The sequence below is a fragment of the Pagrus major genome, chromosome 12, assembly GCF_040436345.1.
Source record: "Pagrus major chromosome 12, Pma_NU_1.0".
NCBI classification, from domain to species: Eukaryota; Metazoa; Chordata; class Actinopteri; order Spariformes; family Sparidae; genus Pagrus; species Pagrus major.
In genome coordinates this window covers 12107708-12132982 of record NC_133226.1, presented here as the reverse complement: position 1 = coordinate 12132982, position 25275 = coordinate 12107708, and the positions used below count along the sequence as shown (strand labels likewise).

The following is a 25275-nucleotide window of genomic DNA, read 5'->3' as shown; positions in this document are numbered from 1 at the left end:
TGAACATGGTACATAAAAATAAAGCAACAGCACCTCAGATGAATACAATCTTCTTTCCAGTGAAAGTGAAAAAAAAAACCCAAAAAACTGATCCCAACATACAAAAAAACTAAAACTTTATACACATTTATACACTTTGAACACTACTCGTCAGTCTGTTGCCGGTCCACTTATAATCACAGCATTCCTGCGAGGCTTTAGCGGTTTTATCCTCCATCAATGATCACCAAATGGAGTAGGAGAAGAGCGGGTACTGGCTCCAATCTGCTGCGTGGCTGTTATGGTAAGGATGGTGGTAGTATCCATGCTGCTGTGTGTTGTGTTCAGCTGTGGCAAGTGGGTGAGGCGGAGGGTGGACAGGGGCGTGCGCCGCGTCTACGTCACTGGAGGGCAGTGGGAATCGGGCGTAGTCGACAGACCTGGAGAAAAGTGGCGTTATGAGTAATATTCGTGCATTGTCATTCTTCCTGTCTATTTATCTTTAAACAGTCGAGGAGTCTCTGAGGTTATAAAGGTGGAATGATTCAGTCCTCCCTCTCGTTGTAACATTCAGATATTATTACATTATTGCTCACCTTCTTTTTTTCTGTGCTATAAATGTTTTACTTTCCTCATCAGATTTAATCTCACCCTGGGTATCTTAAATCATACCTGTAGGGCTGGTACGCCACGGATGCAGGCACCATCTGTTCTTCACAGCTGTAGTCATACTCGTGCTGCTCCAGGGGCTCAGCGTGGAGACTCTCAGATGGGTCCTGCTCCAGAGCCCAGGCTGAAAGGTCAACCCCCTTCAACGGCTGCTGCTGCTGCTGCGTGGAGGCCTGATTCTTCCCGGCCTGCACCGACTGAGAGGTGGAGGGCATCCTCTGCAGGCCTGAGAGGGAAATACAGTGTTTAATAGGAGCCAATAAAAGTGTAAAGACTTGTGAGTAAAAACTTGAGAATAACTTACCCGGAGGGCTTTCACTCCTGTCCAGAGCGGCTCTTTTTGCAGGAGGGCTTCTATTTGGACGACACCTATGAATGAATAGACCACTTTAAGCACTATTTCTCCCACTCAGATTTCATCACCCTTATGCTTATATTGGCTTAAAACAAAAGTAAATAAGCATAACACAGACCATGTTTTAGCTACATATGATTAAATACAGAAAAATACAACAAAAAGTCAATAATTTTAAGATCCACAGAGTTTAACTAATAAATACTCTTTTTTTGTTTTTATTCTGACAACCCTGCAACATATTCAGTCCATATTAACTATGTCAGTCCTACCTTTTACTGTGGGAGTGGGTGCCTCCCTCCCTGAATCCCTTGGCGAAGGGGTTGTGGTCGATCTTCAATTTGGTGATCTTTTAAAAAAGGCAAGAAAAGACAGTCATCAAACAGGAATGTTAACACTTAATGTTGGGTTATAGGTGCAATATGTAAGAATTTTGGTTTATAATGTTCAAAAATGAGCTTAAATTACTGACAGAATGTGAAGAAATAACAGTGTGTTTAAATAGCATGCTAATTCGCTAGCCACTTTGTATCTCAAGAGGTGATGGTCCAACAGAAAACAACGCCAGCAATCACAGTCTGAGCAGAGTCAGCTAATACGACCGCTAGCTGCTTGGTGAACTGAGCATATTAGCTAACGGCGGCTACGGTTAGCAGCAGTTAACGGTCATTCTGGTGATATGCGGCCCCTGTTTGTATACATTCGTCAGGTGGCCAACTCTTTCACACTGCACCTTTAATGTTTCGTAAAACTGCTGCACACGTTTGTACCTTTGGGTTCTGGTAAGCGGTCACTGCAGTGAAGGTCGTCTCTGGGAAGGAGAAGGTCTGAAACGGGCCCCAGCGGACCGTGTAAGGACTGTCTGCCTGGGTAACATGAAACCTGGGGTAGTAGCGATGCATAGAGTGCAGGATGATCTGATTGGTAAAGAAAAAAGAGCAGAGTGAGCCAAAACACACGTGAGGAAAGAGAAAAATAATAATTTAACTGCATGCAAGAGGGTGACTTACGTGGCCGTGCTGGTCCAGAGTGTTGTTGGTGAGCTTCATCTTGAGAAAAGACAGCGACTGCTTCATCCAGTGACTTCCTGGGGCAGGGGAGTCCGGGTGCATGTATGTCCGACACGGGGGCTGGGGCTCTGCTTTACCCGCAACCTCCCACTGCTCCTTTTTCCACTACAGAGAAATAAGGGAGGGAGGGATGCAAGGTTACAAAGTGTGAGACCCGGGGACATGTTGGATTAATCAGAAGTCTTTGTGAAGCATGAAATGCCTTTTTTTTTTTTTTTGATTGCTGTAATGCATGAAAACATTTTTGTTTGCAGGATTTAGTGCAAGACTAATCATAACATTATGTTTATGTGTCTATTTTTCTGCTCACTTTTGCTAATATATGCATTTTTTGTAAAGAAAGCAGTTTAAGAAATCACCGTTTCTGCAGATTCCCCACCACCAAACACTCTGCCATTGCCCTCCTACAGTACTTTCCCTTTATAATGTACTTCATTGTTTTCAACTGTGTGCTAAAAGCAAGATGTGTGACCAAATGGGCCACAGCGGCTGATGGAGGAGCCATTGACTGTATGGATGGCTGGCTGCTCCCTCTTGCACCGATTGCAAATAAGGAGGGATGCTAATTGATTGGGCCTCCAGCCGAGAGTGCACAAACAGGAAGCAATGAAAGGCTTTGATATGCAGCCGTGGACGGCCCAGAGTGGGCAGGCCAGAGTCTGGCTGCAGACTGCTGCGTTTTACATACTGCAATCTGTTGGTTTTCAGTCCCCGGCAAGCAAAACAAAATGTGGAGAAGAATGAAATGGAAGAAAAAGAGAAGCTGAGATGTGTCTGAAAGGAGTTTAACTGTAAACTCACCTTGTATTTGAAGCTTTCTACAGGAACCATATCCACCATGACGACATAATTGGCATACGGTTGGAGCCCGGATAGACTGATGCTGCAGTGTGGAAACATTCTCCTGAAACAAATACACGAAAGTCAGAAAATGTTTTTTACAAATCATGGCATCAAATCCTGAGAAATGCAGTCTCTGCTCTGACAATTTCTTCTAGGTTTTGTTCAACGTGCCGGCGTTGTTACCTTCCATGCTTTGTTATAATCATCTCTGTTCCGATGCTGTGAAAGGACTTCCAGAGATCAGCGTTTTCCAGGGTCATCTTGATGGAGCCCTGCTGGTATGAGTCAGCTGCTGGAGGGGGTCGGGGCATGGTTAGATTCGATTTGAAGTCTGTGGAGGAAACAGACATGTAAAAGTTCAGAAAACAAATCTGATGAAACAGGGAAAATATAGTCTCACAGAGGCTGCAGAACTTCATCTGAGTCATATCTCTGAACAGTTCAACTTAAAATGTTTATACTGAGATAAAAGATTAGTTGAGCACGTCCTCATTTATTCTAAATGTTCTTCTTCAAACCAGTAAAATATAACTGACCATTTAATTACACTATTTCTCATTCAGTGGAAGAAACATGTTCTTATGATAGGACTTTAACAAAATGAAATCTTCAGTGCACCTTGTGATGATTTGTCACATTGCACAAGTTCACACAGCATGGTTAGATGATCTAATGGGATAAAACTCACCAGAGATGTGTTGCATGTTTCTGTGTCCTCCTGTCGTCCGCCAACAAAGTTACGAGACAAAGTGCTGCTTTCAGGTGTTCTAACACTGAAGTCAAACACAATCAGGCCGGGGGTCTCTATCCTTGAAAAGTTCGAGCCTTGAACTTGATTGGTCATCACAGAGAGGGCGGGGTCTAAACAGATGAGGGGGGTGTAGTCAGAGCAGAGAGTGTGTGGTTGGGGGGCAGGTGAGAATATTACCTGATGTTAAGAAGGTCCACATGTAAAATTCATAAGTTCAGTGTGCAGATGTTGGTGTCCTTTGGTACAATGATATGTACACCAGTCATTGAAAGTCTCTCTTTATATATGCAGAACTGCAAAGCCTTTCATTCACACTAGAGACAATTGTGCAAAAGTTGCAATGAAAGACATTTTATTCTTTGAGGAGACATGAGTGAAGAGCCATCATATGGGAACATAAACATATCTGAAATAGTGTGTCTACTAACTCTGTTTTGTCAGGTTGTTGATGTGAGTAACCTTTGTAAATATGTTTAGGACCAATCACAATGACGGCTTCTATGATTTTCTAGATACCACCCAAAGACATAATAATCTACCTGAGACTTGACCATGAGAAGTCACACAGTATGTCCCGGCCTTGTGATAAAGACTCTACTTTAGAGGACAGTGAGCAGAATTTCAAAGCGCCCCGGGGGGATGGAAGCGCAGACACATCAGGTCCCTTCCTGGCAGCATTTGGTTGCGTATTGAAAACAAGTCTGGAGATTACAGAGGTGATTGGAGTCGGGGTGTAGCCTTGACAATGGCGGACAATGCTGCTAATCCTACGAGGCCATTTGGTCCTGGCCCACCACCCCCCGCCTCTTCATGCTGCCTCCTGTACTCTGGGAGGAGAACGGGCCCTCTGATGGAGCCAGCAGTTAGCAACCCGTTCACATGAAAGGCTGTTGGGAGGAAGGGAAGAGTAGAAGGGCAGTATGGACTTTAGAGGACAATGTTCAAAGTTTAAAGCCCCATGAAGTTAATCCTCAATGAGTGCCATTTAACTTCATTTAAAATTCGAGCAGAGATCTCAAAGTTTCCAAACAAACCCAATAAAAACAGACCTAATTTGGGAAAAAGGGTATACAATGTCATATGTACTTCCAATTGTTGTAATCTTAGGGGTCTGAATTTTTAATCACATTAACCATACAGCTTCAATGGAGAGTGAGGACAACAGGGTATACTGTATATGATACTGTCAGTGAATCAATCTTCATTCTTGAAAGATATTCAGTGGTGGGACAAAGGCTACCTTAGCTAAAATTCTTGTTTTATATATAAAACAATCTAATAATTGAGTCAAAATTAAAAAGAAAAATTCAAACAAAAAATCATGTGTGTGTATCTTTATTTACAAGGCCGACAGGCACCACACCAGATGCCCAAAATCTATTTATATCACGTGCACAGACTCTCTCAGGGGGTGATTTTGGCCTCAGGATGGGCAGAATGCTCAAATGTCTGTATGGAAACACATTTGTTCTGCTAAATTGCCTTCATGCATATATGGAAATGTGTTTATCTTAGCTCCGACACCGAGATGTGTTTGACCCTAATGATTCATCACACTTTAGGAACTGGAGCTGGTCAGATTTGGGAAGTGATCCAGAACAGCGTTTTCTCACTTTTGCCCTTTTTTTTGCTACGAAATGCTCAACAGCAATGTGTTTTTACAGAAATAATGACCCCGTTACCAGACCCTCGAGTTACCAGGTCATGATTTATGGAAAAAGACACTGCTGTTGAGTTTTTCAAATGTATTTTTGGGGGCTTTGAGCACCACACGCTGAGTGTCATCTAGTTCCATTATACTGGAGAGAAGGCAGACGTCTCTACAGCTGATATCTCCAAAACTCAGCAACTCAAACAAAACAATCTAGATTGACATATAGCACTACACGTAGGAGACAAAATACGATTTTTGATTGTGGGGGTGAACTCTCCCTTTAAATTAGAAAATAATGTTTACTGTATGTTGGGATTACTGTGTGAGATGATGTACATACTGTACAGTATTGTCATACCTGAACAGAGTGATCCACCTCTCCTGATTCCACAGCACTCTCAGACAGAGCAGCCCGCTGCCTTCATGAGGCCTTTCAGCTGCGACTGAAGGCGTGTTGAAACATTTCTCCTCTGCTTAAATCAACTTCAGGCTGGGAGATGGAATTCAGTCTGTTCCTGCCTGCGGCATGTGTCACCTCTGCAGCTATATGCTACAAAGTCAGGTTCATGTCGAAAACAACAAAAGCGTTGCCGACATGTACGTACGCTCATGGTGTTATAGTGAAAATTGGCAGTGTGGTAAATGCTGTGTTTAATGTGACTTTTAGGTTGCCTCACAGGTTGACAGTGAATCTAACAGTAGAGTGAACTGTGAACTTTGTGTCTTGTTTCTGTAATGCATCAGTTCTGCTGCAGTAAAAATATCTCATGGCACAGGAAATGCTGTGGTTTCAACAGTTTCGACAAGTGAGCCTAGAAGCTGCAGCTGGAAGATGCAGCGCTCGACCCTGGTGGTGTTAGTGCCGAGATGTGGCTCTTGTGATCTGTTCACCACCTGGATGTAGTGGGTGACTGAGTGGGTTGCATAAATAGTCCTTTGCCCTCTTTCAGTAGCTGAACGCTACCAGGTACTCCCCTAGTGAGGGATGGCATTTCTAGGGAAAGAGAGGTGTGTGTGTTTGTGCGGGGAGGGGAATTCACAACATCTTCATTCCTGCAAAAACAACACCTCCAGCATCTTACAAACCAGAACCGCAGTGCCAACCAGAGATACACAACTGATAAGAGAAGAGCGAACAGTGAAGCAGCACTGATGCATTAAAGGTGCACTATGTAGTTCTGGGGGAAGACATTTTAATCAGAAGACACAGATCTTCGTTGACTGATATTTTTATAATGCCTAAACAAACTAAATAAACAAACTCTCTTTGTTTTGAATAAACTGAATAAACAAACTGACCTTAAAGGACAACACAGTTTTATACTGTTTAACTGTGTTTATATGGAGTCCAAGTGAACATTTTTGCAACCATGTTACCTAACATGTACTCCGTTTCTTAACGTCCCTTTTTTTGAGCTGATGTCACAGAGTGCTTCAAAATAAAAGACAATAGCCAGAGATAAAATACAGATGTGCCAATAACATGGCGGCTCCTCTAAGGAACCTCCAATAAACGTATTATGAATGTGTGATTGCTACTTTTTCAATATTACACAAAATAAATGATCAAACCATATCCCCAAAAGTAATCTATCACCTCGGGTGAAAAGGTGCGCAGAAGAAAGCCAGTGACATGAGCTGTCATGATTAAAATGTCATTATAAAGACATTCTAGTTTTAACCACGCTAGCAGTGTAACTCTACCAAACACACATCATCAGGACAACATGAACGTCTGCACCAAAGTTTGCGCAAATCCAAGATATTTCACTGGTGAAGAGAAAACTTAGACCGGCATCCGTTCAATAGTGTCAAGACATTTCACTCAAGCCCTAAAATGGCACAAAGGGGAAAGTAAGGAGGTCAGAGTTGGGATGGAAAGATAAAAGATTTTGTTGTGGTTGAATGTGGGAAATTTTCATGGTGAATTCAGATAACTGTGGTTATCTTCACATGTATGACTTGAAAAAAGCGGTCTAGCTCACAGACATACAGTCCTTTATTGGTTTCCTGATTTAATTTGAACTGCCTCGGCCTGTCACCATGCTGAAGACGTGGCTTGTACATTCCATCACATTACAAGTAGGAGAACATCCTGTCTGCAGACATCATTCACCTCAAACCTACTGAGTGGAAAGCACTGGAGAACCTCAACCTACAGGAGCAGACGAATAGAGGAAGAGCTTATTGACAAATGAAGATGATCGAAAGACAAGACAGTTCCCTGCTTACTAAAATGGAGCGGGTGAAACGCCTGATGAAAATGACCCCAGAGGAGAGGAAGCTGGAGGTCAGAAGACGGATGTATGAAGAGCTGAAATCACTGGAGATGGAGCGCAGACAAAGAGCTGCACGGGAGAAGTTCGAGAAGGAAAGAGAGGCGAAGATGAGGCTGGAGGCCAGACAGAGAGAGGAGGAGGAGGAGGAGGAGGAGGAGGAAGAAGAAGAGGAGGAGGAGGAGGAAGAGGAGGAGGAGGAGGGCAAATGAACAAAAAAGCCCTTGAGATAAGAAATCACCAGCTGGAGACAGAGAGGCTTCAGTGGAGGAAGGTGATGAAGGTGGAGGAGGAGCTGAACAAATGGCCCAGGTTTACTATAAGTGCTCTGAAAGAAGAGCAACAGAGGAGGCTGAGGGTGACAAACCAGCCCAGAGTGCCTGACCTCTGACCTGAAGGCCGAGGAGCAGGGTGGAAAGAAAACTAATCATGAATCATTATTATTATTATAGTTAAAAGAAAATAATATTTAATTTGGTTCATGAGTAAAAACTTGCAAAACAAATGATGATATGTTGTGTGCTAATTAGCAAATGTTAGTATTAAACTAAGATTATAATCATTATGAGCATTAAGCCTGTTAAACACTACTGTGCTTGCATTTACATTAACATTGTCCCACAACTGTAGAAATGAGGAGTAATGATCAGAATAAATTAAGTTTCACCTAAGCTCTTATTTGCCAATGCTGCCACCTACAGGATCTCTCCTTAAAGGTGCAATGTGCAACTTTTTACAGGCCTATAAACAAACTTTGCAAAAGCTACCACGAGTTTCAGATGTATTTTTAAGCCAGATGTTCACATTTGTATATGTAAACAGGCTAGTATTTAGAGTTATGGTGGTGTGAGAACCTAAACAGCACACTGCCTATGTAGAGGCCCTGAAGTTCAAGAATATGGGACTATATAATCAAAAAACTAAGTATTTCACCTTTAAAAACTCAAATAACTGTACACTAACTGTTCTTTCCACTCTGACTCACAGTTTTTGAGGATACATGTACAGTATATCGCCATGTGTAGATGTCTTGTGCAAAACTTAAGAAGTGTCCTCGTAATCGATGATGCCCACAATGCAATTCTGTCTTCAGCCTCAACAGTTGTCCATCAACAGTGGCCTGAATTTAGTGTTTGAGCAACACAAGGATAATATGACTCATCAGGTTTTACACAAACTTGCGGAGTCCATGCCAGCTCGGGCACATGCTATCATTAAAGCAAAAGGGGGGCATACCAAATACCATTTTATTCTGAAATTCATGATCATTTTTCAGAGAAGCTTTGTGGAACACTGTCCAGTCCTGCTGCGATAACATGACTCATCAGGTTTTACACAAACTTGTGGCGTTCATGCCAGCTGGAGTGCACGCTGTGAAGCCAAATAGGAAAACAACAAAGATAGTCTGACATTCATTGACAACTCTTCACTCAAATTGTTAAGCTGATAGGATCATTTGTAATAAAAATAACAGCATTTAATTCAGAACAAATGTAAAATAGAAGTATTTGAACTGGTGGTCTCAGACTTTTGGACCGTACTATATGAAATAACAGAATAGGATGAATTACAGCAGCACTTTCTGCAGAGTCCCGGTCTGCTGAGCACGCTGACACATGCATTCTGGAAAATTAGCTTTTCTGCACCTAATGTAATAACGCAAAGTGACTGAAGGCGCTTTAAGAACACATAATGCTATTTTACTGGAGCGAAAATAACATTAGGACGAAGGTTATGCCATTGGCAAAGAAGTACTCAATTATTACAAAGGAAACAAAGACATATTTACATTTATCCAATTTCTTACCTGCACTCCTACTAGTTTAGCACAGAGAGGTGTTCTTTTAGGGGTGTGATGAATGACATTTATTCCAGCTCTGATCATCTACAAAGCAATGAAAGTAAATATACTGTAAGGGCTGTAAATGTCTGATCAAGGACATGTTACACGTCAAAGGGGGAAGGGAAAGATTTTCATGCAGAGGGAATAATGACTGTTCCACTTTTAGTGTGAAAAGCGTGACAAATTAAAGGAAATTGAAAAGGAATTGATGGAAAGAGAGAAAATTAATGAAACGATTAAACTGAAAAATTAGAGGAGGAAGAAAGGAAAATAGGCAAGACAAAGAGAAGGGCGTGCGAAAGTGAAGGCAGAAGGGAAAGTGATGAGGCATGAGGAAGAAGCCCTTGAGAGAGCGAACAAAAGGAGAGACAAACCACTCGAGACGGGAAGGGGAAGCTAAAGATAAAAAGGTAGGAGGAAACTGACAGGACGTTCCTCCATCTGGGGAAGAGGCAATAATGAAGAGAGGGAGGCCTTCAAAGTGAGCATACAGAGTTTAAATAAGTTTATTTCAGAAGTTTTGAAGCAGAATATATTTATCAGTAATAAAACTTTTTGACTGGTCGGAAACTCAAGCTGCTGTAGATCTAACACTAACTGACAGAGGGTCTAAGGAGCACCCGGGGGAGGCAGAGTCGAAGCCTATGAACAGAAGCCCACATGAATATTTTAGGAGAGAGATCAGAGGTGAGGCCCCTGCTGGTTCTTGTGCTTCAGTTGGCCCAGGTGAAATCAGAAGGAATGAATGAGGGAAACACTGAGGGGACTTCAACCCGCCCGAGTCATTATGTCTTGACCTTCTGCTGCTCTAAGACGTCTCAATCGATCGTTGCAGAAGGTTACACAGAGGCAGCTGTAACAATGTGTGTTTTCATTGACTCTTTTCATTATTAACTGCCTCAAAATATTTGAAATACCACAGCACACACTGTATTTCTTCCCTTTAAATTAATTCAATAAGTAGGATCATGCTGGCCTCACAGCCTCTCCACATAGATCAACGTCCTTCTGGTTTGACAGCGGCTGTCAGAATGTTATATTTCATCTCCAGCAGAGGGCAGCGCAGTACCAACAAATAGACTGTGCATTAAGTTATTATTTTTAATAGTTTTAAGAACAATCTCACACATTTTTGTCAGTATGAGTTTTTAATTACAGTCAAATTGAGCCATACTTTGCTTTCAGTCATGGGATGGTGGCTTTCTATGTGCAATTTAGAGTCTTTAGTTTGGTTTAGTTCATTTTATTTTCGCACCATTAAAGAATACACAAAAAGGACAACAATAACAAATAAAACAGTGCGCCTAAATAGTGTGACATATTACAAAGTTACAGAGAACACAAAATTAACATGCAGAAAATAATAGGATTACATAAAAAGCAGGGGTGGAAGTAACTAATTACAACTACTCTTAGTGTAATTAGGTCATTTTTGGGGTACTTGTACTTTTATATGTATTTTTTCAAGTATGTAATTTTACTCATAAGTATGCATGTATGCAAATCTTAATGTAGTACTGAGTACAATTTGAATAATCTAAATTAAACAATGATTATCAAACCAATAAGACTATCTGATCACAAACGGGCCCATGAAAACTCTGACATACTGACAGAAACACAAAACTGTGCGGCAGATGCTGGTTTGGAGAGGTGACATGGCCACTGAGCAGAACAGAGCAGGAGTTGTGATTTAGACTAAAGATTTGGAGAAACGTAAACCCCTCTGATTGAATGCACTGCTATTGATGATGCCTTAAAAATCAACGGTTAAAAAGTAACTCGTAAATCCTCCGAGTAGCATTTAAGAAGAATACTTTGTACTTATACTTAAGTATTATTCTGATACCAGTAGTTTTACTTGTAACCGAGTAATATTCCAGTAATGTAACTGTACTCATTCTTGAGTACAGATTTTTCAGTACTCTTTCCACCATTGCATGAAAGTGATGCAAATTAATTGTAACAAAATACATATGTTTTAACAACGACATCAATAATAACAATAAAAATCATGCAGAAAATGGAGGGTGCAAGTGTGCACATGAGTGTGTTTTTTTAGTCCTGGTCGCCCCTTGTGCTGCATGTGTTAGACGTTTCCCTGCTCCAACACACCTGATTGGAATGATCAGCCTGGTAACGAGCCATTCATTTGAATTAGGTGTTTTGGTAACATCTAAAACATGAAAAACACTGGAGGAGGTGAGATGTGTGACTCTGATTTGGTTGCAATCCTGGCTTCCTTAATTTAGGCGAGTTCATTATTTGTGTTGGGTTCCTCTATGTAAGTGAACACAGTGTTGTGTAGTGTTTGTGAACGCAGCCCCAGTGATCAGACTCAGGTTATATAAGGCACCTGTTGGTCTTGATTAACTCCTCTGTGCTCCTGCCTCTGCTTGTCGCTTTTGATTTGATTTGATTTGGGTGTCCTTGCAGCTCTGACCTGACCTGCATGCTATATCGTCTGACCCTTGTGTATTAAAGCCCTGTGGTTCTCCCGCCCACCTTTCTCCGAGTGATACCTTGTGATGCTCCATACCAGAGGTGGCTGACCTCCAGTTTAACTACTGCTGTTTTTTGCTCTGTATGGTTTATGGAGCTTATAAGTTTGGGTTATTTGAGTTGTTGTTTGGCCGACCGTCGAACCAACTGGGTTGTTTTTTTATTGTTGGTTTGTTTTCTTTCAGTGAAGCTGAGCGCCATATTGTTGGGAGGTCCCACCCATAGTGAGGTCCATCCACCTAGTCCATGTGAGTTCAGAGCACTGGGACATGAATATAGACTGTACCATTTCTGTTATGAGGCTTGCTGTGTTGCACCTATGGTGAGTAAAGACACTCCTCAGTGCAGGCTGGCTCTCCACAAGTGACCTCAGTTTGTTTGATTTATGTTGGACTGGCAACTTTCATTTTTTTTAAAGGTGCAATACGCACGACTTGGCCGGGGCAGCATATCACCAGAGTAACCGCTAACTGCTGCTAACTATAGCTACTATTAGCTTGTAAGCTCAGTTAACTGTACAGCTAGCTCATATTAGCTGACTCTGCCTGAACTTGAAGCTCAAAGCAGGGGGGAGAGTGTTGGTGTCAGACTGTCTGACTGGTTCACATGTGAATGTCAATAGATATCTCTGCAACACGATACATCAACATGTCAACTCTGTTATTTCTTCACATTCTGTTGATAATTGCAGTTCATTTGTGAATGCTTTATCTAAAATCCTTACGTATTGCACCTTTAAGGGTCACTCTAGGTTTTAGCATATTTGAAAACATGCTGTGAAAGTGCCCTCATCGATGCCCCTGTGGTGGTTAAAACATGATAAAGTGCCCTAAGTGTCCTTTCTAACTCACATCTTACATGAGTAATGAGTCTATTTGCCTCATCCATTTTCAATATACTGCAGTATTCAGGGTATTGTTGTATTTCTGGGGAGCGAACCCCCAGGTGGCGTTGTCAGCGCCCTTGCCACACTAACAAAATATTTCTGAAGGAGCAAAATTATATGGAGTAGCAGAAAAAGTACTACCTCAAACTTTATCACAATTTGAAAGATATGAATGGGTTGGGCGATAATAAAGTCTAAAGCGACAGTTTTTCTGCTAACCCAGCAAACACCTGAATGCGTCCGGACTGAGGAGAAAAGTGCAGCATCTGGAGGAAACCCACACAAAACACAACCCAATGCTAGAATTCAAACCCAGGACCTCTCTGCTGTGAGCATGTAAAATTCCTTTCCTTATCTTAAATCATCTGAATAAGTGATACAAATATAGTTGCTTAAAAAAAATCATCCTTTGATACGTGTTTAGAAATCTGCTAAGCCATTTGCCACCCCAACAGATGGTGTAGTCGCAGTTAACATCCCACCACATCCTCTCAAACATCCCACGACACGCTTGTATGTGAGTTTTGCAGGAAATTGCTCCGGGGGTGAATATTTCAGCCTCGGTGCGGTTCACTTCGGGCTGATTGATTGGCTCTGCCCAGCCTACAGGAACCTACTGCCACTGATAATGGGTGCAGAGGCCTTCACGTGTCATTTCCGGTTAGAGAAAAGGACCAGCAATATCTCACACTTAAGTACATTTACATATTCGTAGTGCACATGCAGGCGCCGTGACTGAACACGCTCTTATCCGCCTCAGTTTAGTCATGCTTGCAGAGGGTGTAAGAGCGTTAGAGGGATAGTTCATATGTTTTTATCCATGTAAATCCCACAGAGGTTTTACTTTCAACTTACCGTATTTCTTACAATTTGTCTTCTTCACACACTCCTTCATCCCTTCTCCCTGCGCTGAGCGTCTACCACAGCTCAAACGCTGTTACAAGTCAGGTGTTTTGGATGTCCGTGTTGTGTATTCTGCACCTGTGCCAGTTTCCGGGGTCCCGCTCTGAGCTCTTTGATGTGTGCGCGAGGACAGGCGAAATGCAAAATGGACAGCACAACAACAGCTGCTGCTCTCTCCTATGACCACCACCTCCTGGTCTGTGGAGGGCTATCCTCAGAGCTTATTACACACACACACACACACACACACACACACACACACACACACACACACACACACACACACACACACACAGAAATAAGCCAAGTTACCAGTGGCACAAAGAGAGTGTCTGATAGAGAGCATGGTTAAGAATTCATATCACTGCAGAGAATTAGCCTCCCCTGTCTGAGGTAATCTCTCTCTCTCTCTCTGTCTCTCTCTCTCTGTCTCTCTCTCTCTCTCTCTCTCTCTCACACACGCTCTCATCACACTGCTGTACAGAGCTGATTGATTTTGCGTAGCCCTTTTCTTGTAGTAGCATCTTGTCAAAGGTCTGTCTGTCTGAACAGCAGGATCTCGTCACAGCATTCTACACCAGACTTCTATTCAGAAATCGCAACATTATGTCACTTTTTTTACCTTAATATAACAGCTTCAAAATCATGGCTGAATGGCTTCTGTCTCAGCCACTCCACCCCCCTGTTGCTTGTTTCTAATGTAAATTCAGCAAGCGGATAGCATCACAGTGCGTTACGCTTTAAGGCAGAACATCACACACAGTACAACTTTTACTGATTTTGGTGAAACTGGGTCATATTTTAGGGGGGGGGGGGGGGGGGGGGGGTGGGGGGGGGGGGGTGTCCTCTGGTTTTCCCTCTGATGATGAGCCAGCCCATTTTGACAGAGGTTTAGCCATTAGCATGTTACAGCCAGGTGTTATTGTCTCAGGTTCAGGTTACGTTAGCTTGCCATGCTGTTACTGCTCTGAGTTTTTAAGGCATGACATTGTCAGGATGTGCTGAATTTTGTTTGTTGTAAGCATGTAACGATCCATTACATCTGAAAAATTGTGACACAAACCTGGGATTTGTATTTGCAGTTGTGTTGCACTCAAATTACCACATAATGTTGCTTTAAAGCTTATCTCTTTATTTACCACAACTTGAGTCTTATTTTCATAGTTTTAAGATATAATTTAAAACATTTTTGTATAATTTTGTTGTGTATTTTCTTGTTGTGTACTTTCCTCCAGAGAAATCCATCATTTTATTCAAGGTAACAGTGCATTTCATCCGGTCGCCTGTCACTTTAACTTCCACGAGAGAGTCAGAGAGCGACTGAACACAATTTGCATAAAACTTTAATAAATCACCTCGTCGGGGAACATTTCTGCCTGAGTCATGTAGATAGCGTTTCATCAGCAATGGTGGTTGTTTAATGATGAAGACAACAACACTCCTTGCGGCAGAAATTACAAACCGTGCATTTAAAAATAATTTAGGTTCCCTGAGATATGCGACTGTGACGAGGTTAATTAAAAGAAGTCACAAACATGAGCATTCAGATGATCGAATTTGAAAGAGAAAACAAATAGTCAGTTATTAAGACCAAGACCAAACTCCTGCTTCAGCTTCTGTGCAATGACATTATTACATGATTGTTACCTTCAAACACAATGTTCCAGATCAGTGTGTTTTAATCCTGGTCCTGGTGCATGTGTTAGACGTTTCTGTGCCCCAACACACCTGAGCCAAACGAATGGTTCCTTATCAGGTTCAGCAGAGCTTAATGATGAGCTAATCATTTGAATCAGATGAGGGGTGCCTCCAGGACCAGGCTTGAAAAAACAAATTTTCAGATAATCTGGCTGAAAGGCTTGTTTATAACCTGTCTGATCCTCTCGTCTGACCTAAGAGTGGCGCTGTTGTCCTTTTGCCAGATCGGAGCAGTTATTTATTCGATGATATTGTTTTTATAATTGAAAGAAATGATGTTCAAAACAATAAAAAATGCCCCATGTTAAACAGAATAGTCCTTTGAACAGCTACTGTGTAGAAAAAGTCTCCTATCTCCTCTGTGGATTATGTACTTACTGCTAAATTGCCTCTTTATCTTTGGCACTGTCTCTCTGGAGATGGCATTTCATTTTTTCCTTCTATCTCTACATCTCTCTGTCTTTTTCTGTATTTGTTGGTGGTTTTGCACGCTGGCTGCCAGTCTTCATTTTGTCTGTTTCTAACCCTGTGTAGCTTTTGTATTAATCTGTCACTTTTTGTCCATTTGTTTCTCTTCTCTCTGTACGCTCTCTGCCTGTAAACCACCCCGCTGCAAGTTCTCAACTGTGCAGGCGGCTCCTCCACTCCACACATATTTTAGTTACGGAGTGATTGATTGGTTCTGCCTGGCCCATCTGGAGGCTCAAGCAGCGAGAGTGCCATGTGTCAACTATAGAGGAGGCTCCGTGGATGATGGCACTATTTTCGAATATTCAGTGAAATTGTATTTTTTAAATGATATATTTCTAATTTAGTTAACATTGCAGTATTACTAAATTAAACACATCTAATTGGTTTGTTAATGGTATCTTTCTACAGAGGACATAGAGCTATATCTCTGCTGCATTCGCCCGTGGGTGCAGGTGCTCTCCTGGTGGCACGCCAGTTAATTAATACCACTCGAGTGTGTCAAGAGGAGGGAAGGAGAACTGCTGCTGTCGGCAGAAAATAGCGATTGAGTGACTTTTTAAACCTTTAAACTTAAATTTACCTCAAAAAAGAAGGAAGTTTTGGGTCTGAGCTATTGTGGCGGTGGTTCATCCGCAGCCTTTGGGCAGAATAAAGGAACAAACATTGACACAAACACCTGCAGAAACATGCACAGGCTGTATTTGTTCCTGTGTGCGATTAGGTCATTACTTCAGTGAATAATGTAACTGAAAGTAAGGTGTCAGGTTGTGGTGTTCATTGTGTGTTTGCAAGAAATTTGGCCCGTGCAAAACAAACTGCTGCGAAGGACAGTTTTTACTGAATATGCACATAATTTATCATCATATCATGACGTCTAACCGCAGATGGTTAGTGTATTAATAATAAACACTTGCACAGTATTTCTTCTTTTCGTTAGACTCTGAAGAAGAGTCTGAAAGCATGGTGACACATTCCCAGTAACACTTTACATTAGGGAGCACATTAACTATTAACCAGTTGCTTATAAGCATTCATATAAGTAGCACATTGACTTTTTATTAGTTATCAAAAAACACTTATTAATGCCTGAGGAGATCCCGTGTGGGTAAATTTGTGTCAAACTACTAATGAATTAGTTATGAGCAGAACCTCACTTTACCATGTGGAACATATTCTAAGTTAAAAACTTAATTTAGTTATTTGGACACTAATAACACCTGTAGTTTTGTACGGATGCCCATTATAACCATAGGTGTTTTTTAGATGCCGTTCTCTCGAAAACGTGAGTTAATTTTCTCATGATAACAGATTAATTTATCTCTATCTCCTGAAAATGAGCTTTGTAATCTTGAGATAAAGAGATAAATTAACCTGTAAAGCCTGTGTGTGTCTGTGTGTGTGTGTGTGTGAGAGATAATCCACTCCTTATTAATCTTGTGGTTTTCTCATGAAAAAATATCTTATCTTGGGAAGACATTTGTTATTTCGTGGTCATGACATAAATAACTTGAGACCTTGAGAAAACAAATAAAATGTAAGTTGTTATCATGGGAAAACAGAGGAAATAATTTAGTTTAGGGCTTCTGTGTTTGTGTTCTGTAACATAAGAAAAGACTATCATAAAAATGATAAAATGATTGTGGTAATATCACCTCATGGCCAATACTGAGCAAAGCATGTTAAGATCGTAGGTTATATTACACCCTAACTTATTATCAATAAGCAATAATTAGGAAGTTATTGAGGGAAAACAATTAGCTAATGGCCTCATAGTTGTAGAACATGGCGAATGTGTGAAAATGTCTCAAGACACACCTGTACTGAGCTGTCCACTTTTGATCAGATCACTCAGAACGCTTGTTGATACCAGGTCTGAACAGCCTCAAACGTGTCCTCAATGTGTCTCAGGGGGCATCCACACCTGTACTTTGAGCTGTCCACTTGTGATCGGATCATTCAGGAAGGATGTTCAGACCAAGTGTGTACAGGGCCTGAGAGGAGGCGCTCTCCTCATTCTCCCTTCTCAAAGAAATCCAGCAGCATTAAACAACTAAGCAAATTGGCCACAGGCGTGAAACTGGGACGGTCTCATTTCACATGTCACATTACAATTTGCTCGCATATGGCCAACAACAATATCATTAATACACGTAACTTGCTACGTTACGCAACGCGTAACGCTTTGTTACGTAGAGCCCCTTTAAGGCAAGTCAAGTCTCAAGTCAATACTGTTGATAATTTTAATTAGTTTTTTTAATGTTTTCTTACGTATTGCAACTTTTGTTTCCTGATTAAAGAATTTACCCAAATTTCCTGCCGGTGAAAATGTTCTTTCCTCGGTTAAAATGTAAAATATCACAAATGGCATTTCACAATTCACAAACTATATTTCTGTCTTTTTTTGAAGAACTTCTGACTTAATGCTCCTCAGAAACTAAACCTCCAGCCTTCCGCCGTAGTGTGTGTGTGTGTGTGTGTGTGTGTGCGCGCGCGCGCGAGTCTACTGAGACTCGACAGGCCTGACATCCTGTTAACTTTGATCTTTGAATTATTAGTATCTGAGCTGGTGAACATTTTTGGGGATTAGGTGACATAAGTTTTCTGATTCCTCTTCCCTAAGAAACACATGTATACTGTATAATCCTCTGCCAGCCAGTCTGCTCATAAGGCCGACTCTAAGTGAGTGTGCATGCTGTGATTGACATGACGTGGTTTGCATTCCCGATGAACAGCAGTGACCATTACAAGAGAAACCACGCTTATATAACATCAGTGATGGAGAGCAGCTCCCAGTTGGTGTCTGCAAGCTGCCATGTTACCTTCATCTGTCTTCAAGCCCAAGCTTGTTTTCAATGACACTAAATAATTACACACACAGCCCACACAGCCGCAACACTGAGTACTCCAAACACACATTCATGTGACCACAGTTAGCCCAGAGAGTCATTCAGATTCTTTTTATTTTTCTACAAAAATATTTTACATTACAAAACACACCTCGAAATATACACAGTCCACCAGGTTTTGCAATAACTGCAGAACCTTTCAACTCAAATATATCAGTCTATAGGTAAATATAACTTTACAGCAAGAATAAATCCAGGTGCCAAGTTGTGACTCTTGTCTTCAGGAGGAGCCGAGGGGGGTGATTAAGGAAATGCATCCAACAGTCACAAAAAGGCTCTATAAACTCTATGACCTGATCAAAACAATGTCAAATAAACAGGAATATTACTTTTATCAGAGACTGATATAAAAAGATACAACTAAAACCAAGAGCAGGGAATGCTTCCAAACCAGAGGTGAAAATGATGAGCCCGTGGAGGAAATGAGTACATGAGCAGCAGTTCCTCACTTCAGAGTGCAGTTGGAGGGATTTAGGCAAGAAAACTGGTGCTGACAGAGTCCATCCACCTACTCATCCATCCATCAAGAACTCCCATAGTAGAAGTTTGCACTCTGCCCGCGAGAGCAGGATACCAAACATTCATGCTTATCAGGGGCACTTTAATGACGCTAGTTCACACCCAAACTTATATATGTGTGTAAATATACTGTATATCCTCAATCACCAATCCTGCCATGCGAATAGTCTGGGTTTGTTTGCCCCATTTTCTGAGACATCCAATTCAATGGAGGTGAATGTAAAGTGTTAATGGTGCACACAGCATTGAAAAGTTACTCTAAAACAGAAAAGTGTGCCTTTTACTCTGGACCTTGTTATTAAACTGTTTTTCTTCCCACTGGAACTACTTTTCACAGAGGAAAAAAAAACCCCAGAGTAACACTGCCATTGCTCTAACCCTAAGGCATGCTCAGTTTCAGTTTACTCTCTGAATACAATTTAAAAACATCTCTTAAGATGCACGATTCCATAGATTCAAGGGTAAATCTCATTTATGAATGGGTGTAGCCATGAACAAGACAACAACATTTATTGGCAAATAGGCTGTTACCAACATAAAACTAACAGCTGTAACTTGAATAGATGCGCATCGAGGAGGTAATCCTAAGAATTGGTGGCCTACTTTCCAAGGAAGTACACAATTATATATGAGTTATTGCCAGCCTGAGCTGGTTATTACAACAAGGTACTTAGTTGAATTGAAGGGAAATACTGGAGGTTATTCTTAGTATTTCAGCTTTGGTTTCTCTGTAATTAATACTATTATTTACCATATCTTTCCTTGGTTAATACCTAGTATTTAGGGATCTATAAAAAGAAGGGTTACGTTATTTTTCACCTCCATTGTACTGGGATGGAACCAGAAACTATTACACAAAAATCAAACCTTCTACGTGGCTCGATACCACAAGAGGTAAGTGTATAAATATGTTTTTCGGCCCTTTTGAAAGTCTACCGTTGCACCTGCCTACTTCCCAGAATGCCACTTGTCTGTACGTGAGGCATTGCTGCTGTAAACCTGCTGCACATGAAGACAAATACTCACTGTTGGTGCTCTTCTTTCTGTTCAATAACCTTTGCTTGCAGAAGTGAGGCAGTTTGACCGTTCAATGAAAAACTTTGTAAAGCATTGTGAGTGGGTTGATGCCTATAAGGATGAGTACTTTCATTGGCAGTGCCCACCATGACATGTGAAATAAATTACAGCAAAATTAGCGCAAAAGGTTACCAAATGATATAATGACAACAAAATGTTCCAGTTCTTCCACTGAGTGTCCACTGGCCCTCCACCAATCAGCTTAGGAACTCTGTCCCGTGCTTTGGCATCATAGCAGTTCAGAGCGGAGGGCCAGCGAGAGCGTCCAGAGAGGTGGGAGCAGCCACATGGGAGACGGGGAGGGGCGGGCGCCTAAAGGCGAGGCGGTGTCCGAGGTGCAGGAGCAAACCTCGAACCCATTCTCTGCGTGGTCCGAGTGATGGTCCACGTTGCCTCTCGTCTCCGTGCTTTTGGGCTCCGTGTCGGGAGAGTCTGACTGCATCTCGGTGCACAGAAGCCAGTCTTTAGCGATGAGGCGGGGGTAACCTGCCTCCACCTCCATGTCACTGCCAGGCACTCGCCAGTACTCCTTCCCCTTGAAGAAATAGGACGAGCCTTCAGTGACAGAGAGAGCGGGCAGAGGGTTTGTATTAGTGTGTGTATGTATGACATAGAACAGATGACAATACAAGACGTGTGTTTTATTATTCACACAAGGTACACAGTTGTCTTTGCTCTCGTCTAGAATGCACAAAAAGCTCATCACACATAAAACATCAAGGGCCTCATGAATCCTTCATCTACAGTATACCTGTTTGAGACAGAGTGGGAATAATTTAAAACAGGGTGGGATAACAAAATATATGATTCTCCCCGGGCGTGTACATGCACCTCCACCACGAAGAATCAGATCTTTTTACTTGACATATCAGCAGTGCAGTCCCACTAGTGAGTTTCCAGATCAGCTCACAAAGCAGCATGGATCATATAATGTTCAGCCAGAACATTAAAACCACTGACAAGTGAAGTGAATAACACTGATCATCTCCTTACAATGCAATGTTCTGCTGGGAAATCTTTCATGTGGATACCACTTTATACAAAGCACCCACTCAAACACTGTTGCGGGACAAGTACTTCCTCCATGGCAATGGCGTTCCCTGATGGTAGTGGCCCCACCAGCAGGAAAATGCACCCTGCCACACTGCAAAAACTTCTCAGGAATTGCCCAAGGAAGGGTGACAAAGAGCTCAAGGCATTGACCCGGACTCCAAACTCCCAATCCAGTCAAGTATCTATGGGATGCGCTGAAACAAGTCCGATCCATGGAGGCCCCACCTCGCAGCCTGTGACACTCAAAGGATCTACCGCCAACACCCAGGGGCCAGACACCACAGGTCGCCCCCAGAGCTCCTGTGTTCATGCCTTGCAGGGTCAGAGCCAAGTCTGCTCCACGATTGGGCTTCCATGGATCAAATTTGCTCAGGGATGTCCCATGGATTCTCGATCGGATTGGGATCTGAGGCCAGGGTGATGTCTTGAGCCCTTCGTCACGTTTCTCAGATCATTCCTGAGGAGTGTTTGTGGTGTGGCAAGTAGCATTGTCTGGCTGGGTGGGCCACTGCCATCAGTTGGTGACTTTAGGGCGTGGTACTTGGTCAGCAGTGGTGTTTGGGTGGGTGGTGCATGTCAAGGTCCCAAGGTTTCTCTGGAAGAACATTGGATTGTAACAAGATGATCATTGCTTACTTCATTTTTAGATTTTGGACAATAGATGTATGTTTCCTTCCCATAACCATCTGAATATCCCATCTATTATTGCAAGAATCAGACACTGCTCTCTGATGTTAGCCATTAAACCCCTAACCCTAACCCTACCATGAAATGGTGATACACCTTTGGCAAAAAAGACACACATATAATACAATTGCATAATAAATTTGATATTGTTTCTTGATCAAGTTTTCATCCAGTGACTCTACACTGGCAAAAAAATGTCCATTTCTCAGTGTCTATTGACACAAAATTACTCTTAAACCGACAATCTGATTAGTATTTGGTGTACTCACTGTTCAGATGGTTGGTTTCATTCTCATCGTATGTAAATAATAGCTAAGCTGGCACATATTAGCACTGCCAGTCACCATATGTTGTCACAAGCTTTTATTTTTCAGTCGCCGTTAGTTGGGACAACGATGATTCAACATGGGACTCTGATGGATGATCTGAACCAAATCTAAGGAGGCAGCCCGTCCATACTTGGATGTTGTGCAGAATAGCTGAGTTGTGGCCAATAACTTGTGCTGGTGATAGCTGCAAGATTGAGCACCCACGCTGGAAGAGACTGGATAATTGAACACCAGTAGGCACAAACAATCCTTAAATTAGTCTTTGGAGAGAAGGTGCATTTTGTTTTGCTGCTTAGAGGAAGAACCAGAGCAGATTCTGCCTCACTGGTAGTAATGCTTATTATACTTTTAACACATGTCGTATCTGAAGAATGATAAGGTAAATCTGGCCGGGATTATACATGTAATTTTGTGGGGTCCTGCGGGAGAACACAGCAACGCGTTTGCAGGCATTCTTGACACCAAAATTGCACTGTACCACTTGATCGTTACTGACACACCCCTTACTGCATCTGTCCTTTCACTTCAGGGTACTTAAGTTAATTAGAGTCACCACAATACCAACTGAGCACTGGCAGACGAAAAGAAAGAACTAATCACAGTGTGCTTCTGATGAAAATACTACTTTGTAGTAACAAAAGACTCATTGTGAAAAATGAGACAAAAAAGGGCATTTTGACAAGATAAAATGAATGCACTGAAATTTACTCAAACAGAATTGTACATTTGGTACAGCTACAATACTGATGCAATTGATTCCTATTCATTTTCTTCTTTAGCTTGTTAATAAGACAAGTGAAGAGGCGAGGAGTAAGCATAGGATTGTGTTGATGTTCATTCATATTACTAGTGACTGAAATGAATAGGAGGGGAGAGATAAACCAGTAAAGAGTGTCGTCTCGTGTTTAATGGCCTTGGGGCTCGCTGTTAACTGTGGAGTAAATATTCCTCGGGGTTTAAATTCTCATCTCACGAAAAATCTATAGAAAAATACGAAATCTTATTCTATCATATCATAAAAATAGGAGCCTTGCATTCATTTAAGTGTTGAATGAAGTCACAAAATGAGGACAGAGAATGACTTAAGTATTTGCTTTACTTCAGAATATTCTCCAGCAGTCAAGGACCTGTACTCCGAGTGAATCTGTACCAAAGAATAGTTGTGAGCACTATGTTCCAGCATCACTTTCTAAATGAAATCAGTAAAACAGCAATAAATTTGCGACAATGTATTGCCTGCATGGCTTTTTAAGCTACATAGAAAAGTGAGAAACTACTCCACATTTCTTTACCCATTCTTTGGCCTTGACAATAAATGCCAAGAAAAACAAAACACAAGAAAAATGAGGCAAAAAGGTTTTTACATATACTTTAGTTGTTCTGCCCTTGGTGAGACAAAAAGTTACATTTACTCCTACCTTCATTTTTATATATATAAGTTCTTTTGCATAGAAAAGATCTATATATATATATATATATATATATATATATATATATATATATATATATATATATATATATATATATACATACATATATATACATACATATATACACACACATGGGAGAGAGGAGCTACCGTTGGTGCGGACTTTCGATTTTTTTTTACTTTCAAGATCTTTTCTATGCAAAAGAACTTATATATATAAAAATGAAGGTATGTACGAGGTATGTACAAGGGAGTGGTGCTGGCCTAGGCAGTTTTTCTGTAAGTGGGTGAAGTCTCATGGCACTAAGTGGGGTCCATTTCCTGTGCATAATCATGAGAATATATTCAAGCCAGGCTGTTGGAATAAAAATAAGGCATGCTCTCCTGCTTCCTCTAACCTTCTGAGGACCCAACACACATCAGTTTCTCTCACTCAACCTTAAAAACAAGTCCCAAAATAACCCTTTGCAGCGACAACTGACCATAACATTGTCACTTTCCGAAAATATCCCCACAAACTCAAATTCTCTGCATCTGATACTTAGCTTGATCCTCGTAAAGACAGAAGTACAAGAGTTTCACTCACTTACAAAGGCACTCTCAGTATACATCTGTCAATGGCTGTGTCCAAATTCAGGGGCTGCATCCTTCAAGGACGCGGCATTTGCGGCCCACGAAGGCCGGGTCCTTCAGAGAGACCTTGAAGGCCGCGTCCACCGTTGTTAAATGGGACGGTCTAGCCTTCGGAGTATTTCCTGGTTGCGTCACCAGGTGTTCATGCATTAAAGTCTGTTTTGGTTCAAATCTATCAAACGTGTACATTTATTTGTGTGTGTACAATGTGAAACAATGTGTACAAATCTAAATTGAATTATCAACATTACAAAATAAACCTTAACCCATTGGTGAATATCAACTATATTTACCATAGCATTACCAGCGTCACGTATTTTAACTGAAAGTTGAAATTTGGAGGTTTTATAGTCCCTTGAAGTTTAACATATCTGGCGTTGGATGTTCAAATGACTAAAAACTGAGTATAAACCCATTACTTAAATTTGAATGTCATGTCTGCGCCACTTGATGTAGCCATTTTCTCTTGCTTCCTCTTCTGTTTCGGGACTGAGCAGCGGTGCGCAAAGGAACTTGGGATATGGGAGGCCGCGAAGGATAGTAGCGGTGCGTCCTCCAAAAAGAGGGAAGGGCAGGCTGCATTTGTGGGCTGCATTTGAAGGAGCCCTCGAATTTGGACAGCCTTCGCGCGGTGTTGTGACGTAATTGGCCTTCAAATGCGCCCTGAATTTGGACACAGCCAATGTAATTGGAAATCCAAGTCCATAGGAATGAATGCCACTCTTTCTTCAAGTTTGTCTTT

General features: G+C 41.6%; 2 protein-coding genes across 3 annotated transcripts in view; both read right to left on the bottom strand.

Annotated features, from left to right (window-relative positions):
- Nucleotides 1-223: 223 nt before the first annotated feature.
- On the bottom strand, nt 224-3620 carry LOC141006243 (T-box-containing protein TBX6L-like). Its single transcript, XM_073478393.1, has 9 exons — nt 3605-3620; nt 3100-3247; nt 2875-2977; nt 2014-2178; nt 1774-1920; nt 1276-1352; nt 953-1017; nt 631-874; nt 224-419 (listed from the first exon to the last, which is right to left on the bottom strand). Exons 1-9 carry the CDS (start codon nt 3618-3620, stop codon nt 224-226), a joined length of 1161 nt encoding a protein of 386 aa, XP_073334494.1.
- Nucleotides 3621-18922: 15302 nt separating this feature from the next.
- Nucleotides 18923-25275, bottom strand: part of LOC141006010 (matrix metalloproteinase-17-like) — a 79439-nt gene continuing 73086 nt past the window's right edge. The window contains exon 10 of one of the 2 annotated variants that reach the window (XM_073478088.1): nt 18923-20957. In XM_073478088.1, the coding sequence (XP_073334189.1) occupies nt 20632-20957 (326 nt within the window). In that variant the 3' untranslated portion in view covers nt 18923-20631. Of the gene's footprint in view, nt 20958-21071; nt 21154-25275 lie in introns of those variants that run through there. The other variant, XM_073478089.1, reaches the window with a different exon arrangement.

Excerpts from the sequence above, each read along its gene's own strand:
- LOC141006243 (XM_073478393.1), bottom strand. Across the intron at positions 1,921-2,013 it reads CTCTGGACCAGCACGGCCAC|ATCATCCTGCACTCTATGCA; the intron begins GTAAGTCACCCT and ends TTTACCAATCAG. Across the intron at positions 420-630 it reads TATGATTTAAGATACCCAGG|GTCTGTCGACTACGCCCGAT; the intron begins GTGAGATTAAAT and ends ACTTTTCTCCAG.